This window comes from Bacillus rossius, chromosome 14 (genome assembly GCF_032445375.1).
Source record: "Bacillus rossius redtenbacheri isolate Brsri chromosome 14, Brsri_v3, whole genome shotgun sequence".
NCBI classification, from domain to species: Eukaryota; Metazoa; Arthropoda; class Insecta; order Phasmatodea; family Bacillidae; genus Bacillus; species Bacillus rossius.
In genome coordinates, this window is record NC_086341.1 from 25,244,254 (window position 1) to 25,269,330 (window position 25,077).

The window sequence follows — 25,077 nt, forward strand, 5'->3', positions numbered from 1 at the left end:
GCGGCTGATCGCTTCAAACTCTGACCTCTGTCTTTGAAATGGTTCGAAAGGAGCGAACTTCCCGTTGATACGGAGCGCTTGCCAGTTTCCACGTGGTGATTTCTTCTTGTCCAATTGTTCTTATGGTATATTTTGATGAGATTACTTGGCGCATCCTTGAGGGTTCTGCATTGTGCACTCTAAAAAAAAAGCTGTCGAAATAAAAATATAACGCTCTGGAAGTCTCAAAACTTTGTTTTTCCAGTGACGAGTTTTATCCGTCTCGTAAAACTCGTCGGACAGAGTCTAGCGTGGAGACATACTGGAAAGCTGTTCAGAGAACGGTTTACAAATGACTTTAACTATTGGAGTTACTGGGACAAAATGAAGCATAGGTAATTCCTGGGTAAGAATCCGAACCCAGTGTAAATGCTAATACTATATTCTAGTTGCGTGGAAAGTTGTTTCTCACATGGAGTGCGAGTGTGTAGTGTGGAGTGTGGAGTGCGGAGTGTGGAGTGCGGAGTGTAGAGTGCGGAGTGCGGAGTGAGGACTGCAGAGTGCGGAGTGTTGAGTGTGGAGTGCGGAGTGTGGAGTGTAGAGTGCGGAGTGCGGAGTGAGGAGTGCAGAGTGAGGAGTGTTGAGTGTGGAGTGCGGAGTGTGGAGTGCGGAGTGCGGATTGCGGAGTGCAGAGTGCGGAGTGTTGAGTGTGGAGTGCGGAGTGTGAAGTGCGGAGTGCGGAGTGAGGAGTGCAGAGTGCGGAGTGTTGAGTGTGGAGTGCGGAGTGTGAAGTGTGGAGTGCGGAGTGTAGAGTGCGGAGTGCGGAGTGAGGAGTGCAGAGTGCGGAGTGTTGAGTGTGGAGTGCGGAGTGTGGAGTGCGGAGTGTAGAATGCGGAGTGCGGAGTGAGGAGTGCAGAGTGCGGAGTGTTGAGTGTGGAGTGCGGAGTGTGGAGTGCGGAGTGCGGAGTGCGGAGTGAGAGTGTGGAGCGAGGAGTGTGAAGTGCGGAGTGTGGAGCGTGGAGCGTGGAGCGTGGAGCGTGGAGCGCGGAGTGAGGAGTGCAGAGTGCGGAGTGTGGAGCGTGGAGCGTGGAGCGCGGAGTGCGGAGCGTGGAGCGTGAAGCGCGGAGTGTGGAGTGCGGAGTGAGAGTGTGGAGCGAGGAGTGTGAAGTGCGGAGTGTGGAGCGTGGAGCGTGGAGCGCGGAGTGCGGAGTGAGAGTGTGGAGCGAGGAGTGTGAAGTGCGGAGTGTGGAGCGTGGAGCGTGGAGTGTGGAGCGTGGAGTGCGGAGTGCGGAGTGCGGAGTGAGAGTGTGAAGTGCGGAGTGTGGAGCGTGGAGCGTGGAGCGTGGAGCGTGGAGTGCGGAGTACGGAGTGAGGAGTGCAGAGTGCGGATTGTTGAGTGTGGAGTGCGGAGTGTGGAGTGCGGAGTGCGGAGTGCGGAGTGAGAGTGTGGAGCGAGGAGTGTGAAGTGCGGAGTGTGGAGCGTGGAGCGTGGAGCGTGGAGAGTGGAGCGTGGAGCGTGGAGCGTGGAGCGTGGAGCGCGGAGTGCGGAGTGCGGAGTGAGAGTGTGGAGCGAGGAGTGTGAAGTGCGGAGTGTGGAGCGTGGAGCGTGGAGCGTGGAGCGCGGAGTGCGGAGTGCGGAGTGCGGAGTGAGAGTGTGGAGCGAGGAGTATGAAGTGCGGAGTGTGGAGCGTGGAGTGTGGAGCGTGGAGCGTGGAGCGTGGAGCGCGGAGTGCGGAGTGCGGAGTGCGGAGTGAGAGTGTGGAGCGAGGAGTGTGAAGTGCGGAGTGTGGAGCGTGGAGCGTGGAGCGTGGAGCGCGGAGTGCGGAGTGAGAGTGTGGAGCGAGGAGTATGAAGTGCGGAGTGTGGAGCGTGGAGTGTGGAGCGTGGAGTGTGGAGCGTGGAGCGTGGAGAGTGGAGCGTGGAGCGTGGAGCGTGGAGCGTGGAGCGCGGAGTGCGGAGTGCGGAGTGCGGAGTGAGAGTGTGGAGCGAGGAGTGTGAAGTGCGGAGTGTGGAGCGTGGAGCGTGGAGCGTGGAGCGTGGAGCGCGGAGTGCGGAGTGCGGAGTGCGGAGTGAGAGTGTGGAGCGAGGAGTATGAAGTGCGGAGTGTGGAGTGCGGAGTGTGGAGTGCGGAGTGTAGAATGCGGAGTGCGGAGTGAGGAGTGCAGAGTGCGGAGTGTTGAGTGTGGAGTGCGGAGTGTGGAGTGCGGAGTGCGGAGTGCGGAGTGAGAGTGTGGAGCGAGGAGTGTGAAGTGCGGAGTGTGGAGCGTGGAGCGTGGAGCGTGGAGCGTGGAGCGCGGAGTGAGGAGTGCAGAGTGCGGAGTGTGGAGCGTGGAGCGTGGAGCGCGGAGTGCGGAGCGTGGAGCGTGGAGCGCGGAGTGCGGAGTGCGGAGTGAGAGTGTGGAGCGAGGAGTGTGAAGTGCGGAGTGTGGAGCGTGGAGCGTGGAGCGCGGAGTGCGGAGTGAGAGTGTGGAGCGAGGAGTGTGAAGTGCGGAGTGTGGAGCGTGGAGCGTGGAGTGTGGAGCGTGGAGTGCGGAGTGCGGAGTGCGGAGTGAGAGTGTGAAGTGCGGAGTGTGGAGCGTGGAGCGTGGAGCGTGGAGCGTGGAGTGCGGAGTACGGAGTGAGGAGTGCAGAGTGCGGATTGTTGAGTGTGGAGTGCGGAGTGTGGAGTGCGGAGTGCGGAGTGCGGAGTGAGAGTGTGGAGCGAGGAGTGTGAAGTGCGGAGTGTGGAGCGTGGAGTGTGGAGCGTGGAGCGTGGAGCGTGGAGCGCGGAGTGCGGAGTGCGGAGTGCGGAGTGAGAGTGTGGAGCGAGGAGTGTGAAGTGCGGAGTGTGGAGCGTGGAGCGTGGAGCGCGGAGTGCGGAGTGAGAGTGTGGAGCGAGGAGTATGAAGTGCGGAGTGTGGAGCGTGGAGTGTGGAGCGTGGAGTGTGGAGCGTGGAGCGTGGAGAGTGGAGCGTGGAGCGTGGAGCGCGGAGTGCGGAGTGCGGAGTGCGGAGTGAGAGTGTGGAGCGAGGAGTGTGGAGCGTGGAGCGTGGAGCGTGGAGCGCGGAGTGCGGAGTGCGGAGTGCGGAGTGCGGAGTGAGAGTGTGGAGCGAGGAGTATGAAGTGCGGAGTGTGGAGCGTGGAGTGTGGAGCGTGGAGCGTGGAGCGTGGAGCGCGGAGTGCGGAGTGCGGAGTGCGGAGTGAGAGTGTGGAGCGAGGAGTGTGAAGTGCGGAGTGTGGAGCGTGGAGCGTGGAGCGCGGAGTGCGGAGTGAGAGTGTGGAGCGAGGAGTATGAAGTGCGGAGTGTGGAGCGTGGAGTGTGGAGCGTGGAGTGTGGAGCGTGGAGCGTGGAGAGTGGAGCGTGGAGCGTGGAGCGCGGAGTGCGGAGTGCGGAGTGCGGAGTGAGAGTGTGGAGCGAGGAGTGTGAAGTGCGGAGTACGGAGTGAGGAGTGCAGAGTGCGGATTGTTGAGTGTGGAGTGCGGAGTGTGGAGTGCGGAGTGCGGAGTGCGGAGTGAGAGTGTGGAGCGAGGAGTGTGAAGTGCGGAGTGTGGAGCGTGGAGCGTGGAGCGTGGAGAGTGGAGCGTGGAGCGTGGAGCGTGGAGCGCGGAGTGCGGAGTGAGAGTGTGGAGCGAGGAGTGTGAAGTGCGGAGTGTGGAGCGTGGAGCGTGGAGCGTGGAGCGCGGAGTGCGGAGTGCGGAGTGCGGAGTGCGGAGTGAGAGTGTGGAGCGAGGAGTATGAAGTGCGGAGTGTGGAGCGTGGAGTGTGGAGCGTGGAGCGTGGAGCGTGGAGCGCGGAGTGCGGAGTGCGGAGTGCGGAGTGAGAGTGTGGAGCGAGGAGTGTGAAGTGCGGAGTGTGGAGCGTGGAGCGTGGAGCGCGGAGTGCGGAGTGAGAGTGTGGAGCGAGGAGTATGAAGTGCGGAGTGTGGAGCGTGGAGTGTGGAGCGTGGAGTGTGGAGCGTGGAGCGTGGAGAGTGGAGCGTGGAGCGTGGAGCGCGGAGTGCGGAGTGCGGAGTGCGGAGTGAGAGTGTGGAGCGAGGAGTGTGAAGTGCGGAGTGTGGAGCGTGGAGCGTGGAGCGTGGAGCGTGGAGCGCGGAGTGCGGAGTGCGGAGTGCGGAGTGAGAGAGTGGAGCGAGGAGTATGAAGTGCGGAGTGTGGAGCGTGGAGTGTGGAGCGTGGAGTGTGGAGCGTGGAGCGTGGAGAGTGGAGCGTGGAGCGTGGAGCGTGGAGCGTGGAGCGCGGAGTGCGGAGTGCGGAGTGCGGAGTGAGAGTGTGGAGCGAGGAGTGTGAAGTGCGGAGTGTGGAGCGTGGAGCGTGGAGCGTGGAGCGCGGAGTGCGGAGTGCGGAGTGCGGAGTGAGAGTGTGGAGCGAGGAGTATGAAGTGCGGAGTGTGGAGCGTGGAGTGTGGAGCGTGGAGTGTGGAGCGTGGAGCGTGGAGCGTGGAGCGTGGAGCGTGGAGCGTGGAGCGTGGAGCGTGGAGCGTGGAGCGTGGAGCGCGGAGTGCGGAGTGCGGAGTGCGGGCGCTACGTACCAGGCGGCCGGCGTGGTTGTTGTGCAGGTTGACGCGCGACTGAATGTCTCCCTCGCGGGGCTCGCGCGAGTCCAGGAAGCGGCGCGCCACGCGCATGCCGTACTCGAGGTTGTGCGAGCAGCCGCCCCACTTCCAGCCGCCCCCGGCGCGGCGGAGGCGGTCGCCGCAGCCGCAGGCGGCCAGGCGGCCGGCGCTGCATGCGCGCGCCACGCTGTGCGCCACGCCCGCCGCCGAGATGGCGCGCGCGAAGGCCGCCTCCCTGAAGCCTGGGGACACACACCTGTCCTCGTGCTGTCATGCCGTCAGCACACTTTTATTATACTAACAAATTAATAGCACATGCCCATCTCTATGCTATCATACACTAACACATTAGTAAGTTTAACCATATATAATAAGTTAATAATTTTCACAGGCTTTCACGGCCACCGTATGATGTAGCTTGGCTCCTGGGTTGTAGCCGTGTCCTTGGCGATAAATTAACCGACGTTTCGGTCGACATCGCAGTCGCTATCATCAGGGAGCTGTTAACTACTGGTATGTAATAAGTACAATGGGTCGTCGGTCGGTAGCCACCCGTGGTCCCTGTGGAGACCAAACAACTAAGTTTCTAAGATAGAACGTCTCCGCTAGGGGTGGAAGATCATCCAGATTCCCTCCCTGTGCGGACCTCAGGGGGACTTAAAAGCCAATTTTTTAACTCTAGAGTTTTACTTAAGAATCCTGACAGGAAATTTTAATGGTATCGTTAAATAGTATTAAATTAATCAAGGATAAAATAATAGTCACGTAATTATTATTACATGCATATATAGATACCTCGGCAGGGCCACTACAGGCTTAGAGAGGTAAATGTGTCGTTTTTTTTTGTTGTCATGCCAAACTCAAGATACCGAACTCAACATAGAATTCTTCGAAATAATGCTGAGAGCGTGATAAATGTACACAAATGCTGTTTTTAAACTACATTTCTCGACTCGTGCACACGTAGTTTCCGCACCCGCCGCTAGAATTCGCTGCCTGAGCAGCTACGGCGACTTTTAATATCATTTAATTATCAGCAAGAAATTTTAAAACTATATAATGGAACGGCTCAGATAAGAGCGGAGTAGAATTTAAAAAAAAATTAGCAACTGATTTTTGACCAGGAATTTTATAAAATATTCATTAAACAGTTAATACTATAAAATTTAACTTTGGTTTGGGCGTTCCGCCACAAATGGCTGCACCTCGGTTACAAATTTCCGTTCCCTTCGTGAAATTACTCCCACCAAATGCCGTATAGCGACAGCTAAGATGTTACACATCAAAAAACAAAATGTCACATGTTAAGACCCTGTCACACTGTCAAAAATTCGTTTTTAACACCTTCCTAATATAGTTTCGTCCAATAACGTTGGAGGGTTGTGAAGTCACAAATAACGTCACAAGCGCAGCCTAGTTTGTTTAACATGTTGGATGACTTTAGTTCCCGTAAAATATTTTGCATTTAGACGGGCTCTGAAACATGCCGGGTGTTCGACGAATTGAGACGTTTCCGTCACAGCGAATCTTTAAAATGCGAAGAACACACACGGGCGATTAAAGGGTTTAACAGTGTGAAATAAACAAAATTATGCTTGTAAGAAATTCGTATGCAAAATAAATTTAGTATGTAAAAATCTGAACACGAATTCTATTGTGTAACAGGTATTAAAGTTAGTTCAATTTAAAGATGTTTTAAAATTTAATCCAGCAGTTTTAATTTCAATAAGAGATTAAAATTGAAAAGTTTGAAACAGATCAGACCAAACATATTAGAGGTTATTTGCCCAGAATTATTTGATGAAGAAAATTGGATGATATTTTCCGTCCCTTCGAATGTATTTGGCAATAGAGTCGCAGGAAAAAAAATAAATATCGACCGTGTGGCAAGGTCTCTAGCGTAAGCCGAGAAGATTAAAGATTCGTTTAACACCGATCAGTCCCCGGACGCATAACGTTTTGCTCGGAAGCGGATCTTGGCTCCCAGCCGACCACGCATGCGCTGTGGACACGGCCTATGACAGGGAGGAGGGGGAGAAAAAAAGGGACAAAAGGGTGGGGGGCAATATCTCCACAGACCGAGTACCAAAAAAGGGGGGGGGGGGGGCGGTGGAGTTCCGAAATATTGTTTTATGCCCGTGTTTACCCTGATAATTGGACCAAAATTAAAATCCGTTAGGAACCTTAAAAGTTATACATTTTTTCCAGATCACGTTTCCATTATGACAACTGTAACTTAAGGTTTTTATATTTATATAAATTTTAATTGTGGGGTAAGGAAAACTGTACATTAATAAATGCGGTGTTCCTTACTACTCTAAAACTATTTTAATTAGAGGCAGTGTCAAAATTCTGTACTGTACTGATTTTATTTATTGCTTATTTTGTAAATTGTATTGTATTAGCATTTATTTTATAAAATAATTTTTTTTACTATTAGAGTTTTTTGTTTTGTTTTGTCATGTACCAACTGTAAAACAGCAAAGAGCTAAATTTGGCTGTGAATAAATAAATAAATAAACAATAACGAAATAAGTAAAATTGGATTTCCCTCGGGCCCTTCGTTTACCTCGGAGGGGCAGTGAAAAATAAACGAAGAATCAACAACATTTCGCGTGACCCGCCTATCACTTATTATACCTGTATTACTAGTCCTGTTTACAAATAAATGATGTTTATATGGCTACAACACCTAATTTCTCACTCATATTTTCTGTGTCTCTTTCCCTTAAGGCAACAAGAATAGCCTTTGTATCAATAATTAATTTTTGAATAAAATGTTTCCCTTAAAATATTCCTAGTCTCCTTCCAAGGAGCAAATACATATATTTAAAAAGATAACATTAAAAATTATCAGTTATTTTTATTTGTATCTTTAAGGTTATGTTGGACTATTAAAAACTATTAATGTTGGCACTTGGCATGAACCCGGAGTATCCTAGTTAGAAAACTTCTTAGCGTACCAGCACAGACTCTTTTGTTCCAGGCATAAGGTAGTCATAACAACACAAATATTGAAGTTTAAAGATTGCCTCTAATTATTTATAGTTGAAGTACATTTCTGGGTTTGAATTAATAAATTATGAAGAAATAAACTAAAATATCTCACCCAACATCAATGAATACCTCTGACAATGCTTCTAAACTACCATTAGAAGCCACCGACTGGTTTGTTTTACCGCTGCAGGATTGATAAACCCAATAAATATGTATGGAAAAACCACTGAATTGACAACCTTTCACGCTACATGATCGTCATGTGTTAGCGATAAGGACCTCAAAGAACTCTGGCGAACAGAAACATTTCATAGCTATGCTGTGCCCGGAAACCTCCTTAACGGGCAATTTAGCCTAAAGGATCCTTAAAAAAAGGATTAAAAAACTGTGAATTCCATTTGTTGACTTCCCGAACAGTTTCAAGGATGCCTGCCGAATCACCGATGCAGTATTTTTGTGAAAGGGCTGATCGCTCGTGTCCTTGTGAGCTTTGAGGAGTTTGTGGTGCTATCTTCTGGTACAAATGTAACTATAGTTGATTTGCTTATCCAGACAAATGCTGTCATAGCCCTCTTATGTTTATCTGTTGAACCCCTTTCAGATAAGGCGACTAGTTGACTCCACTAGATGCAAGGACGGGTGTTGAGGAGTGTAGCGATGTGTCAAATTATTGGGAACCGCAGTCACCTCATCCTTTATGGCGGGTGGCTAATATGCACCTGTGTCGCTCACCAGTAGAGCCAACACAGGACACTGCTGGCATTCGTCCTTCACATCAGTCGCCTGGTTGGGTCCACCTAGGTCGTGATGGAGGGCGTGCCACCAGTCGGCTCCAAAGTGAACCAGTTTGAGGAGTACGGCGCAAAAATCCAAAGGAGCGAAGCTTGGAGACTATTGGCACGAAAATGCTATGCCGATCCTTTTTATTGCTTCTCTTCTTACAGGAGAGACAGCACAAGAAGTGCTTCTGCCTCCTCAGGTTCTGACATCGTACTGTCCTCCTGTTGGGAAAAGAAGTTGACTCCACAAGTTGCCTGGTGTGAAACCAGCCCATAAAGAGTCTTCACACGGCAGTCAACTAGTTGAGAATCAGCCCGGCTACTTAGTTGAATCAACCAAATTCCCTCGTCTGAAAGGAGCCTTACGGTCATAGTATTGATTTTAATGTAAATAAATGGAATATTACCCGAAATAGAGTGCAAAAAATTTGTAAAAGCAAACAAATGACTCCCAAAAAAATAAGTATTTGTTTGTTGATGCACCAGGTTATGTTAGCATCGAACGGCTGGTGTTTTACTGATTGCAAACTTGAAGTGAAGGGATCTTTTAGCTAAGGCTGCATCGATAAAGGACACATCATTACTATCCTTAAATTGCACTAATTACTGATAATACCTCCTCAAGAGTAAATGTGGTAGACTAAAGGTAAAATAAGATTTAATTTTATGTCAGAAACTGTATGAAAAACACGCTGAACTCATTGGAAAAAATCCTACTAAACATACAATTTGATTTGTATGTAACAGAATAATGTGTACAATTTGTAATACGTAGTTTCTTATTATATAAATTAGTTTTATATGTATTTTTGTAGCAAATCTTCGTAATTCCATTAATACGGAAGGTAACAGAGATATATTTTTAATTGTAGTTTAGTACCATACCAGCGCTGTGTGTTGACAGAATGCTAAGAACATGTGTCCCAAGGTATTCCAAAGTATCTTGTGAATTCCACACGGTTCAGGCCACAACCTTCAGGACGTGATCTTAGCGTAAATTTGTAATGTTTGTTTCTTTTTATGTTCATGCGAGAATCTTGTCACTACACATGGCACCTAATGGAATTTTCTTCTATCAGCCAACTGTTTGGAGAAAAAAAATAAGAAAATAATCATTCGGTGAAGTTGGTTGTGTTGTAATATTTCGAAACATTTTTAAGAGCTACATTTGTTTTCTCAAGAAGGAAGATGCTCTCTTGTACGCAGTGTTATAAATGCAAGATAACGCGGAAATGTTCTGTTGACTAACATTCAGGAACGATGGAAAACATGGAACTGTATATGTAGCCTTTTCGCTTGAGCTGAGATGCGACATTAAGGCTCATGTCTCACTCACGCCATATGGTTGTTTAATTTCTTCAACAGTACTTACTTTTAAAGGCTATGCCTGAAGAATCAATCGTGAAAGTTCTCTTGCTAGATAGATTTCGTAGAAAGACTACTGATTGAAATCGTTAAATAGATGCAAATTTCGGAAAATTTCTACCTAGTTAATAATTTCATAGACACCAAAACCATCGTCAAATAAACAACCATAGTTTCCCAAAAATACATCCAGTCTTACATATGTAACAAAGCGATAAAAATATCAGTCGAGTTAGGAGGTATAAATGACAAAGGTTTATTTAAAAAGACGACAGTAATATGACTATAACGCCCTAATATATATTACAAATTTTCAGATTTTTTTATTTACACGCATTTTTATCGTTAAAATTTACAAAGCGTTATTCAATAGAAGTAAAATGTCGCAAAAGCGTTTGTAATTATTGATAACTTGCGTGCTATTATTCAGGTCATTAATAGCATTCGGCTAATAACTATTGCATCCAAGCTAAAAATAAACCCATAAATTATTTAAGAATTTATAGCTATCGTTAATAGCTTGAAAATTCTGTAAATAATTAAATGTATTTTAAGTACTGATTATAAACTTAAAAAAAAATTCAACACTATCATGAACTAAATGCAATCGTGTGGTGTGCAGTTTCGAATAAATCGTACATATAAAGCCATTGACGTAAGCATCTAAATTTTAGGAAATCTCACATAATACTTTATCCTTTATAAAGTCTTAGAAGCATGGGTTTTTGCAGGGTTTTGGAAAATAAAACCAAATTTTTACGATTAGTTAAAAACTGTGAACCACACGATTTCATGATCTGAATTCATACTGGATTGAAACATAAATTCGACTGAAAGGTTTTCAAAATCTTTATATACCCCCATTATTAAATTTATGAGAACGTTTATAAAAACCAAAGAAAGTTATTCTAGGAATTAATTAAAAATAATTAGTAAAACCGCGAAATTATTTTATGGAATTTAAACCAAAGTTACGTTGCGTAAATGAAATAACCAAAATGAAAAAAAAAAAAAACGCTGAAATTTGTTATGTATAATTTTCAGCACTATTAAATAAGATATTTTCCTGTAAATCTATTCCGACAGCTCCCTTGAATTGTCATTGTGTCACAATTTATCTCAGCAGATATTTACAAATCGTTACATCCACGCTGTAAAAAATGGTCGCGCGAGTGATCATATTTTATTAAGATTTTCCGCGAATTTTTACAGCTACTAAATAATATTTAATTAAAAATGCGCTCAAAAACGACGGAATGGATCCACGAAGAAAATCCTTGAAATGAATGCAGTAAGTGGGGGAGAAAAAGAAATAACCAACGTTCGCGTGTGGGAACGAGCCTTAACAGCGAGGTCTCAGACGAATCGTGGGAGCGGTTTCGTAGAAGATCTTTTTATTTTATTTGACTTGTCGTCTCGCCAGAGGGAAGCAGTAGCGCCAGGCATTCCTCCGTTCGTCTGCGCCAGGTTTCCATTAGCGGCGCGGCGAGAACTGGCTCGCCTTCGAGTAGCGCTCAGACCCGGCGGAGGTTATGTCAGGGAGCTGGCGTGGTCGATCCTTGTCATGTCGACGACTGAAGTCGAGATGAGGACGACTTAAGGGGGCAGCATCCCAAATTACTTTTCTCTTATAACCTAACCACATTCTGTTTAGTCCTTGTTGAATATTTTGTATAAAACTACAGGAAAAAAATTATTACGTCAGCCCTAGCATGTACTGGAAGCATACCTGTCGCACGTAGCCTTCACCTTAAAACTCTTTTTTTAAAGTAAATTTAATAAATAAAAAAAAATAGGTTTTCCCCCAAAACCATTGAAACCTGAATTCTTAGGATTTTGGGAAAACTTAATTTTTTTGATTTACGAATGATATTGTTGCGAGGCTGCTAGAGACGAGGATGGCCCGGCGCGTTACCCTGCGTGACCCCTGGTGAACCCCTTACCCACGAACCTTCTCTCTCTCTCTCTCTCTCTCTCTCTCTCTCTCATGGAGCCGGCGCACAGTCCATTAGTGAGGCCCGTTCCTCCTTGCCCTCCCCCGACGCTTTCCCACCGAGTTCAGGAGCGGAGCTTCTCTGTGTCTCTCGAGGGTTCGGCACCTTCCCAGGTGGCCTTCTCGCAGCTTCGGGTGTTGAGTCGACTCTCATGATGACGCGACACTTGTGAGGGCTACGGGACGTGCCCAGGACGGGACTGAGAGGTGTGCACAGGAGAGAATGGTCTGAGGCTGACCTCTTGGCGAGCGATAGCGGACAGGAGCAGGGAGAGCCACTGTGGGAGAGTGACCAGTGAACTTACAAACGTGTGATTTATTTCTTCCAATGACATTTTTATTGTTATCTTTGAAAGATTTGTGCAATGGGAGTGCATGATTTGATGCAAGCTTTTGGACATACGGCATTGCAATGGCGTATGTCCAAAAGCTTACATCAAGTCATGCACTCCCATTGCACAAATCTTTCAAAGATAATAAAAATGCCCGGTATTGACCCGGTATGCATATTTCTCTGAGAAAGTGGGAAAAGAAAATAATTGATCAATCACAACGTTCCAATAACTTGACATTTCTCTGTAAATGTCGCAGTAAGGGAGTCGTTCCTAGGGGACTCACAGTCAAATCCCCGGTCACCAGCAAACATGCTCAACAAATAACCCGGAAAGCTAGCCGAGAGCTACTGAGTGATGCTTAACAATGGCGTATGTTCAAAAGCTTACATCAAGTCATTTTAATTGTTATTATTCAATTAACAGTGTAAATATAAGCTAATATTTAAAACTGCAATTAATAAAACGAGTTATCCTTTCCGAACATATTTTCTCGACTCGTAACAATATATAAATATTTAAAGCGATGGTTTCATATTAATGGTTAATCCAAATGTGTACAGGCACAAAATAGGACAGATATAAAAATGGTCCTTTAAGTTAATAAAAACTATTAAATAAGAAGATGCTTAGTTAAATCAAAAGCCTTTTATTAACTATTTATTAGGTTTTATTAACTCAATTAAAACGATACAAAAATTAGGAAATATTATAAGCAAAATAATTACAATACTACCCTCTTAGTTATTAGTAAAAAAAACCCCTTCAGTTTAAGAAACTTACTCTGTAAGAGTTCTCATATTAAAGCCGATCAGTTTGAAAATAATTACAATTAATTCTCACAAATTAAGAACAGTTTAATGTATTTTTTTTTGTAAGAGAAAGAAAGGAAGAGTGTTGTCAGGATCGCGTAATGAAACACGAAGTGGGTAGATTGGAATGCTATATATTTACGGGGTGGATCGTGGACGTATTAAGTAAATGAGTTTTAATATACAATCTTTTTATGTGAAAAATTGAAGTTGAAAAAATTGCGAAGTCTCCCCTCCCCTTTTTTTAACTGTATAAAAAAGTGTGCGTGGAGTCCACGCGCAACAGAAGTAAAACTTCTCGCTGATTGGTTATATATAAAAATAATGTTACGAATGTGACCAAGACCGGGACACGTGCAGGTGCAGAGCTGGCTGGCGGCTGCCGAAACATGATATGCACCGCGCGCCTGGAAGATAACAAGGATTGTCACTTTCCCCCATCCTTCCCACCACTACCCGCGCGGTGCCATGCCTTTGACACGTAACTGACACCGGACAGCTGGGAGTTGCGCGAGCCGCCGACACGTGTTTCGAGAGATTTCTGCCGTCGGGTCGGCGCGGAATGGCGCGACTGGCCCCGGCCGCTCTCGTGAGTTCTGGAATTGCGCCGGGGCCTATATATATGCCCGAAGACGTCAGGGCGAGAGTCAGTGGAGTTCAGAGAGAGAGAGAGAGAGAGAGAGAGAGTTCAGGTGGAAGCCTTCCCGCAGCGGAGCTTCCGGGGCGATAGTGCAGCGGGTGCGGCAGAGTGGCGAAGTCCTTGGACGAAGGTTCCAGGGCAGGGAGTGAGGAAGTTCAGTGGAGTCGGGAGTTTTCCCACGGCGGAGTTTCCGGGCGATAGAGTCGCTGGCACGGCGGACTCCCGAGCGAAGTTGCGAGCGAGGTGTCGAGCGGATCCTCGGCGAAGGGGAAGTGCGTCGGCGGCGGCGGAGTGTGGCGACGGAGTCCCGCGGTGGAGACCCACGAGGGGTGCTGCGACGAGAGTTGCGCCAGAGGTGCGGCCCAGCGAAGGGTGTGGAACGAGTGACTGGGGAATAGACCTTTCTTTAAGTGTAATTAATTATTTGCCATTTTAGAAGATTTTTGTAAGTGACATAAGTAGTGGCAATAAATAAAACTGTGTGTGATAAAAATCTTTAATTGGGCTATCCTTTACGAACCCGCAGTAAACCGTAACAATAAATTACTGATATTTTTTAATAGAATAAAAGATAATAATTGAGAATAGTAAAGTCGTGGGTATGATCTCAAATGAAATAACTCTTTTCCAAGTGAATAGATAAATTGTATATTCTTAGAATAAAATTGAATTAATAATTTTTTTGACGTGACGTCTAATAAATCGATGAACGCCGACTAGACGCACGAAAAAGTGTCCCGTTACGCACATTGTTCCGTTACGCTGTGTCCCGTTACGCAAATTGTTCCGTTACGCTGTGTCCCGTTACGCTCATTGTTACGGTACGCTGTGTCCCGTTACGCTGTGTGCAGTAATAATAGGTTATGTTACAATTGACTAAAAAATTATGGTGATTCATACAATTGATGATAGATATTTGATTACAGTTTATTTATATGAAAACTTATTCATAATTATATATAAACTTTATAGCTAAATGCCAGTTTTTAAAATTAATTACAAGTCATCTACACGTGAACTGTTTCGTCAACTGTTTATAAAGTGAAGTGAAAAGTTAATGTGGTTTTCATTGCTTATTACAACAATTTCGGCAATAAAGGTTATATTTATTATTATCTGATTCTTCGGTAACAATATAGCTGAATTTGGTAGGCCACGACATTATAAAAAGAAATTCATCAAAAACCTGCACTTGCTACATTTTTATTATTATTGCATAGAATGCAATATCGCAAGCCTAATGAGCACAATCCAATCCGTAGAGGTGTTATTAAGTAGTCCTAGAAATCAAAATGTGTTGTTGAAAGTTCTGCATTAACATGATTAGTTTTTTTTAAGAGGGGTTAAAATTCCTAGAGGTGTAATCTGGGTGGAATTTGCTGTTATGAATATTACTTTTTACTCTTTTGATAGTTATAGTCACAGAGTAAATGTAATCAAACATCCGAGAATGGTGAAATTATGTTAATGAATGCTGTTTTCCTTCCGTGACAAACACCGCACACTTAGAAAGCTTTCACGCCGACCTACCAATCAGGCTCTCCTAGCGCATATATCACCGGCTTCGCTCTACTGCAAAGTTGTTGGCCTACCTACAAGGCGCTCTTAAAAATCAATAGTTTGTCTGTAGTTCGCGTAGAGTACGAAGACGACGAAGTCTAGAGCCAATAAATCAGGTGTGCCAATCCTCCAAGGTAGAGTGATTGGACATTGAAGATATTTTATTTTTTTAAAAATTAAAATTCTTAAAATTTTAAAATTATTTTTCTAACGATTTTCTACTACGTTTTCCCGATGATCACCATGTCAACGATCACATTATTAATGATGTATCATAATCCAGTTTTTCAGTTATCATCTTTGCCATCATAAAGGCACAATATTTTTTGGTTAAATAAATGCGAACTTGATGGACTTGAAAACTTTTGACAAGATGGCGTCTTGGGTTTATATTTATTCCCGGTTGTACTAGTTCTAACGATATTTTTGTTGCACTAAATGAATTTCAAAATTGAATTCAGATTATTATTATTTTTTTAATTTTTATTCGAGGCGTTCCCTCGAGGAGGGACAGCGAGAGTGTTCTGTCTTCAGACTGTCGTAGCGAAGCGCGTGTGCACAGAACTAGATTACACGTAAAATTGGGCACTCGTGGGCCGGGGTTGCTGACGCTACGCACCCATCTGTCTAAGAGAAACATAAGATGTACATCAAATTCTGTTCCTGCCCGAACACGCCCGAATATTCACCTTCGGCCAACCTCGGGATTTGTTTTATTTTTGCGCAGGAAAAATGAATTCAAATATTAAAAGTGTTCAGTTAGGTTAGCTACATTAAAACACTTTAAAACACTATGGACGGTTAGTTAGGTTAGTATAGCTACATTAAAATAAACAGAGAAATATAATTATATATAAATAAACCCGAGGTTGGCCGAAGGTGAATATTCTGGCGTGTTCGGGCAGGGACAGAACTTGATGTACATCTTAGGCTTCCCTCTGTCTAAGGTCGTGAGTTCGGGGTTCAGTGAATCTTTAGTATCCTCTGCCATTACTGAAGACCCTGTCAAACTGTCTAATTCTTTTCTCCACCTGTATTTGACAATAGAGTCGGAGTGGTAATATTGAACGGGAAAATATCATCACATTTTCTCCATCAAATAAAGTTGGCCCGATACCCTCAAAGATGTTAAAAATTATGTCAATCAATCAAACATCTTTTTTTGTTTGTCAGATCTACCTCAGAAATGTCAATTTTAAATCTCTTTTTGAAATTAAATGTTGAATCACATTGCTATACAATTGTTAAACATATTATTATTGTAATTTTTTTAATTTTTAACATCTATAATTTTAACTAACATTGATATTCGTTACAAAGTAGAATTTATGTCCAGTAATTTTTGTAAGTCATAATCACATCATTTGCTTTTTATATATAATATTTATATTGCATATAACTTTCGTATAAACATTGATTTCAGGCACGAGTCATTTGTAAGCACCATTGTGTGTGACCTAGTGGTTCGGAACCTAGAATAGTCTTGCAAGTCCCATCGCGGTCGAACCTCTATGGGTTACTGTGCGACATAAAACAAATCATAATATTTATTTATGAAGAATGAACTGACATGTGAAATGTAGTATCTCTGATGATTTTAACAAAATCATATGTTATAACAGTAGCTAAAAGATTAAGAGCATTCAATATTCTAATATTAATCAAAATATTTAAAGTCTTCCATCTGAGATATTTTTATATTATTTCCTAACATAAATATTTTAAAAATTAGAAAAATTCGAAGTTATTTTTGACATTCACCATCAACTAACAGGTTTTCTGTTGTTTTAAAGATTGAGTAACGTATATTATTTTCATGAAAATTAAAAAAAAGTAAAATTCATAACTAAGGAATACATATTTGTCAAAACCAACTCCAGCTAAACACGAATATTTTTAATGAAATCAATGGAAATTGTTTACATGTATTTATCAGTCCGTTTTTCAAACACTTAAACGTTTAATATTTAGTTACGAAGAAACAATTAAAAGTCCAAGATGAGAGGTCCACCGTAAGCCTCGTCTTTCATTTTAAGGAAAAGCTACAGAAATAAAGACCAAATTAGCTGTCCGTATGAGATCTTTGAGAACCGCTAAATGGAGAGAAGGAACTGTAGTTTATTGATTCATTAATAATAAATAATTTTGCAAATTCAATAGTTTCTATGTACGTTAATCATCGATTAAATTACAATTTGTGAAATACATATCCTCCATAAAGGAATGCTTCCTTAGAGGAAGAGGAACTAAACACTATGTAAGTACAAGACTCTACTGTGAGTATGAAACAATAAAAACCATTGGGAATAAATGAAATTTTATTTAATCTGTCAAAACTAGTCCATTGAAGAATTATTTTGGGCAAATTTTTACAGTTTTTTCAGTGAACTTCCACTGTCTGGCTGTACTTTTTTTTAACAGTTTTACATTTAAAGTGTACTGGAAAAAAACACGACCAAACGTAGGTCCACTTAAAAACAAGTTTAATGTAATAAAAAAAAGTATAAGGCATCTTCCTGGATTCATTAATAATAAATAATTTTGCAGGTTTGAAGAATGTGATGATAAATTCAAAAAGTTGGCGTAACGTTTCTAAGCATGTAATGGAGGTTGTAAAATACACAAAGTAAAAAAATTCACGACAAAAATAACGGCATTTTATATTTCTGAGGTAAAAATTTAGAGGTGGGTGGGTGTGATCTTTGCCATGTTTATCATTGAAATAAAAATGAGATTAATAACCATATTGATTTAATTATGATTAAGTTCACCGCTAATACCTTGCTGATGTGTCGCTAAAATAGTTGTTTAACACTATCCACTTCTTGATGGAATTTTTACAATTCTTTGTAGCAAGTTCCTTTCAAGCTATTTAACAAACTTCTAGAATATAAGTAATTAAAGATCTTTTTTTTTTTATTAACCATTTATGACCGGAATGACTTGTATTGTAGTACAGACAGCCACTCCTTTATGTTTGACGTTTTCCTACGCAAGCGTAGATTGATACTATGGATTCAAGGTAATTAAGTATCTCCACCCGAAGTACAATATTCATCAAATGTTTAGAGATAATTACGGAAGTTTTTTTTTATGTGTAAATTTAGCTTCGTGAATGCGACGGAAGTTTAGGAACGGAAAAGTGTAACAATCACAGTGCTGCCACCTGTGGCGGATGGCGCCAACCAAAGTTCACAAAGACAAAGAGAAACTTTATAACCTTAATTGTTTCAATATAATACCTTGTCAAAATTCTGTATTCTTTTTCAAGTCTTATTCGCTTTTCTGGGAGCCTTTTCATTATAATATAATATTAAATTTCGCTCTGCAAATCGATTGGTTCTAGCTACGGGTGTGGAAACTATACACGTGATTCGCGTCCAGATACGTAGTTTGAAAACACAATTTTCGTGTGTTTTTAACGCTCAAGGAATGTTTTAAAGAATTCTACGTTAAATTCCGTGCTGGGAGTTTCGTATTATATGTACGTGTTTGCATTAATCTGCTCGTTATCGAGGTTCAGTTGTTGCACAGCTCTGGCGAGTATTGAAAAGACTCGCTCACATGTAGTGTAAATGTAAATCCCGGGTTGTTAGTAGGGGAGGGGGGGGGGAGTGGATGGTGTGGGGGGGGGGGGGGGGGTGGCGGGTGGGTAGACCAACGCGTAATGCTTCAGATTTCTCGCGTGACGAGGCTGTTGCTCGAGGTGTGGTCCACCCGCGGCGAGCTCTGGTGTCATAATCACCGGGGGAATTAAGGTTCCCCCTTCCCTCCTAGGCCCCCTCCCCCCCTCTTCCCCGCCCCCCTCATCCCCTCGCCACCTAGGCCCCCTCCCCTCCTGCAAGAATCACCAACTCCCCGATCCGTCCGCGAAAGGGAAGCCTTCATTTCACAGACGAGAGAGCCACACCCGACGTTCCCCGAAGTTCATGCTCGCTTTTTTTTCCCCCCGTTCTATCTCATTGTATAAACCGGTGTGGCATTAAATTTTGCGGTCGATTAGGATAGGTTAGCTACATTATAAATACTTTAAAACACTGTGGATGGTTGGTTATATTAGTGAAGTATAGCTACATTAAAAATACTGTAAAATCATTTTATGGTTGCTTAGTGTTAAGTTCTCTTACAATATGTTTTAACTCGCGGGTCCGACATCACACCATGTTATTGCTGGCCAGGCCGCTGCTGTGTTGCCAGATGTAGTCTGCCTTGCACACCGCGTTGATGCCAGTTGTTCGGTGTGTGGCCATAACACCCCCCGAGGTCCCTAGAATGTAACTTCACTTCGACTGATCACTGGTACCGGAGGGGACATCGAGATATACGCCCACAACTGGTAACTGTAGCTCTTGTAGATTGCATGGGCTGTGGTTGGTGGGGAACCTGGTCAGGTGATCCGCCTCTCCGGGGAGGTAAAGCTGCTGGGCACGACGCTTCCGGAAAGCCCATAAATGGAGAGTCTGGTGCTGAGCAGGTCGTACGGGTAGCAGCATCATGAAGGGGAGGCGAAGCTGCTGGTGATGAGCTAGCCACTCTTGCAGATTTAGCACAGTCATTTTCTTGGTTGGATGGTGCAGGTGACAGTGTTGACGTTGTAGCACCAGTTTCTTCTTGTGTATCAGATGAATGTGTCTGATGCCTGTTTTAATGTATGTTACCCATGGGATAAGCCGGATAAGCCACCCCCAACATTGATGCAGCATGACTATGTCCTAACATGTGAGCACTACATCCCTCAGAACTTCTCTGGAATAATGGTAATACAGATGGAGGTGCACCTGTATCGACCATCCTCGTGGGAAGGTCATCGTCATCTCCAGGTTCTTCAGCAAATCGTCGACGTACATAGTCAGCAGAAACGTTCATGGCCAGCAACCCAGAGTCTAGTCGAATGTCATAGGCTCGAGCTCCAGAATGACCATGTACTATACGTGGTACCCAACTAGATTTGCTTGAACTATGCTTCATCATCCATACCAGTTCCCCGACTTGGAGTGAGGGCAATGTCACCGGTGTTGGTGCGTCAAACTCGGATGCAGGGTGTAGTTGAGTGAGATGCGTACGAAATGCTCAACCCATGGCTTCCGCAGGGGTTCTACCCGTGGACGATGAGGGGCGTGTTCGCATAGCCCATACAGCGCGAGCCACTCGTGCATGGATATCTACATCCTCGAACTTCAGCAGTAACTTCTTGACTGTTTGTACTGTGCGTTCCGCTAGCCCATTTGAAGAAGGGTACCACGGTGGGGTACACAGGTGGCGTATGCCATTTCTGCGAAGGAAGTCATTGAAGGCATCGGATGTAAACTGCCATCCATTATCCGTTACGATGACCACTGGTTTGCCAAAATCAGCCAGAATGTAGCGTGTGTGTGTAATAAGAACCGAAGCAGTCAAACTGGACACCACTTTGACTATTGGCCATTTCGAAAATGCATCAATTGCAATGAGCAAGTAATGTCCCAGGAATGGTCCTGCATAGTCAAAATGCACTCGTTCCCAAGCGAATGTTGCACGGGGCCATGGAGATACAACTGATCTTGGAGGTGCATTAGCTACTGATTGACAGGCTTGGCAAAGTTTCACCTTGTTCTGAATGTCCGTGTCGATATTGTGCCATCAGACAATATTTCGGGCAATGGCCTTGCTGCAGTTTTCGCCTGGGTGTGTGGAATGAATCAATTTCCATACTGTCTCTTGCAGTGACGATGGAATCACGACCCTGTCATGCCATAAGATGCAATTAGATTGTAGTGATAGCGCTGACCTTTTGACGAAATATGGGCGCAAGCTATCTTGTACCTTGTCCGGCCAACCTTGATGCATGTAGCGTTTGACTTGCCGTAGAATATCATCATTCTCTGTAGCTTTTGCGATATCTCGTGGAGATAAGAGATGTAGGTCCCTAGCCTCCAGGAGGTGCACGCCAACTGGTTCAGGGCACCAATCATCTGCAGATGTAGGCTGAGGCAACCTACTCAAGCAGTCAGCATAACCAACAGATTTTCCAGGTTGATGGTGTAGCTGATAATCAAATGAACTTAAGATCAGAGTCCATCGTAACATTCTCAGCGACAAATGCAAGGGGGTTGGTTTGTCTGGAGAAAATATGCCAAGCAGAGGCTTGTGATCAGTTACGATCGTAAACGGTCGAAAGGCCAAATAAGGAGTAAATTTCTTAACAGCAATAATAATGGCAAGACCCTCGCGATCAAGTTGTGAATAAGCTCGCTCTGTGACTGATAGGGTTCGCGATGCGTAAGCAATAGGTACTTCTGTAACTTTACCTAGCAGATCATCGCTTCGCATGATGTGTGCAAGAACCGCACCAACCCCTACAGGTGAAGCATCAGCTGTAACGACCAAAGGTAAATTAGGATTGTGAGGTAAGTATTTCCTGTGAATAAATGGCATTGATGTAGTTTCCGATGTTCGTTATTTAATATCTTACAGGAAAAATAATTGAAACTCTGTGCATGTTGTGTTTGTACAGCGGTCTGCAAAGACCACTTCGTCGTTCTATGACAACTAGCGACATATGTTGCTTGGTTTCGGAACTATTTGAATTTTTGAACTTTGTATCCCATGGGGCTATTTGAACTATTTATGACGGGGCTATTTGAATCACACTAGATTTTTCCTTCGTTTACATTTATGTTGCATTTATGGTTTTTATATTTAAGGTAAAGAGATTAAATAAAAAAACAATACTATATACAACAAAATAAGAATTTAGGTTTAATAGTTAAAAGTATATCTCACACCAGTCACTACAGTGCTTGGAGTATTGTGTGAAACATCAAATCGAGTTAGTATGTCTGCCACCACACACTACTCATGTCTTGCAACCTCTTTTGAAAAATGTTTTCAAGCCATTGAAAACATGTTACCACCATGCAACTAACTCATTGGTGCATGCCAATCCCACAGATTCCATCAGCAAGTTCGTTTCTGGTAGTATTTTCAATTCAGCACCTCACAAAACCTCAGGACTGATTAACATGTCTTTCACAGTTTGAAGTGCAGTTTGGTGCTTTGCAGTCCATACCCATGTAGCTTTTGAATCGAGCAAGCGGTGTAATGGTTCCAAAATTGTGGCCTTGTCTCTGAAGAATCTGCCGTAGAATGAAATAAGTCCCAGTAGGGATTGAAGTTCTTGTTTTGTGCGTGGTACAGGGGCATTTGTAATAGCATCTGTCTTTTCAGCCGTAGGATAAATTCCCTCTGCATTAACCCTGAACCCAAGGACTTCAATCGATGAAGCTTGCCATACACATTTCTCAGCATTGACTTTTAACCCAGCATCACCCAGAATTTGCAAAACATGGATGAGCCGGAGGCGGTATTCCGCTAGTGTCGCTCCTTTCACATATATGTTATCCTGGTATGCAATAACTCCTTTGACAGGTCCCAGTAAGCCGTCAACAACTCTTTAGAACGCGGCTGAAGCCACCTTGATACCAAAAGGTAAGCATGTCACCCTGTGCAGGCTCCGAACCGTATTGACAGTCAATGCGTGTGATGTCTCTTCAGTCACTGGAATCTGGGTGTAAGCTTCTTCTAAATCAATAGTGCCATAGAGTACACCACCTGACAACTCCGACAACATTTGATCCACCGTGGGGGAGCGATAGGTAACAGCAGACAGAGCACGATTAACAGTGCCTTTGTAATCAACGTATAGTCGTAGCGAACCATTGCGCTTTAAGACTGGCACAATAGCAGTTGCCCAGGATCCAGCGTGTCTTATGGGAATCAATATTCCCCTCCTGACGTTCGCCTCAATGCTGTCTTCCATCCTAGTTGAGAGTGAGAAGATGACGGAACGAGCACGCTGATAAACAGGAGGAACAGTAGTGTCTAAATCTAGATGCAGTGGTGGCCCTTTATAGCAACCTGTCCCAATACCTGAAACAGCAGGAAGCTTCATGACTGTTTGCAAAAACGTCTCATCTGACATAGTGGAATAGGGTGTATCTGGAGACAGAAAATGTACACCCTGAATGGAAATACCTAGGGCATCAAACCAGTTACGACCCAGAAGATTCGGTCCAACACCATCAACAACCAGCACAGGCAGCATTACTGTAATATCCTTGTGCCGAACTTGTGCTTGGAACACACCAACCAGAGTCAGGGATTGAGATGCCCATGTGTGCAACTCAATTGGTGCCTGATGCAAAACATGTTGGTCGACCTGATTGGCACAGTATGTATTAAAGGTGGACACATTCATGAGTGTTCGTGAACACCCTGAATCAACCTCAAAGTGCACCATGAAGTTATCAATCAGTATCTGCATGACGTAAGGTTTCTTTTTTAGAGCTGGGGATGAATCAGCCAACAAAAACAAGCCCTCAGATTGCGGCAATGACCCGCCTGCAGTAAAATGGCGTGGTAAACCCGCCTGTGGTAGGGCGTCTGCTGCAATGTGACTGCGGGGAGTGTGGCTACCAACTGTAATAAAATTCGTGTGGTCTTCCTCCACCAAATGTGACACAGCTTTCTCCTTTTGCTTGCAAGCTTTTGCAACATGCCCAACCTTATTACATTTCTGACATTTCAATTTGTCTCTGGGAAGCGGGCAAGTTCTAGCAGTATGTCCCTTTTCTGCACATCGGAAACAAGTTACATTCTTGCTAGGCGTAAAACTAACAGAAGGGTAACCAAATTTGAAATGATTGGTTCCAGTGGTATTAAGTTTGTGAACCTCGTCAATGCCGAATTTCCTAACCTCTAAAACATTGGCTTCGGAACGTTCTACCATTTGCACTATTTCTAAAGCCTTTATGCTAGTTAGCTCTGTCTCGGAGAACAACTTTACCTGTACGTCGGCATTCCGCAGGCCACAAGCAAATTAGTACAACACCATGGTCGTAGCATTGCCGGCGAAATTACAGGGCGATGCTAGACGCTTTAATTCGGACATGTACACGACGGCTGTCTCACCTGACATCTGACGTCTGTTGACAAATTTGTTGTAACACGCCATCGGGTTTACCTTAGGCGCAATGTTACAGCTCAAAATCTCGATGAGCTCGACGAATGTACAGCCATGCAGAGTTTTCGGCGCCGCCCAGTCCTTTAAGTCGCGAATGGTGTGATCGTCCAGCATCTCAATTAGCAATCCTCGTTTTTGGTCATCAGTCACTTGCCCTTTGGAATCCAGCCAAAACTGAAAACGCTCTAGATGCTCAGCCCAGGCTTCTGGGCAAGCATGGTTGTACTTGGTAAATGATGACGCCATGTTGAATGCGATAGCACTTTCACTGAATGTAAATTAAGCACTTGTAGAAAAACAACGTTTCCAGCACACGAATCGTTACTTCACGCATCCTCGTCACAATTGTTAAGTTCTCTTGCAATGTGTTTTAACTCGCGGGTCCGACATCACACCATGTTATTGCTGGCCAGGCCGCTGCTGTGTTGCCAGATGTACGTCTGCTTTGCACACCGCGTTGATGCCAGTTGTTCGGTGTGTGGCCATAACACTTAGCAAATAACTGTTTAATATGTAACTATCCAGGGCTAGGAAACCGTTTAATTGATTTCACAGTATCTTTAATGTAGCTATCCTAACCAAATCAACCGTCCACAATGTTTTCAAGTATTTATAATGTAGCTAACCTAACCTTTTACAATGAACCTAAAAAAAACAACCGAAGATGCACGATCGGGCATTTGGCTCTCTCGTCTGTGAAAAGAATGCTTCCCTCCGCGAACACATACGAGGTTAGCCACTCGCTCGAGTGGGACGATAGAATTGTATCCCCTCGGAAAGGGTACCTTTCATACTTTTGGTGGCAGTGATGCAGATGGGTAGAAACTCGAAAGATACCCTTCCCGATCTCTTCAAATGGTTCGGTTTTGATGCAAATATTCACTGGAAAGATATCACATGATTTCATAGTATTTTTAATGTAGCTATACTAACCCAACCAACCGTCCACAATATTTTAAAGTTTTTTTATATATTGATTATGATCTTAACGTATTAATCGTTACTTACGACATGATTCAAAACTACTTTAAATGAAATGTAAAAAAAAATACTTTCTTAAATCTTAAGTTATGACTTTGATTGGACTA

The 25,077-nt window shown here is 44.2% G+C and overlaps 1 protein-coding gene across 1 annotated transcript in view; it reads right to left on the minus strand.

The window, feature by feature from the left end:
- Nucleotides 1-25,077, minus strand: part of LOC134539017 (protein Wnt-10a) — a 107,238-nt gene that overhangs the window by 11,653 nt on the left and 70,508 nt on the right. Inside the window, exon 3 of the mRNA XM_063380684.1 lies at nt 4,487-4,752. Coding sequence (XP_063236754.1) covers nt 4,487-4,752 — 266 coding nt within the window. The remainder of the gene's footprint in view (nt 1-4,486; nt 4,753-25,077) is intronic.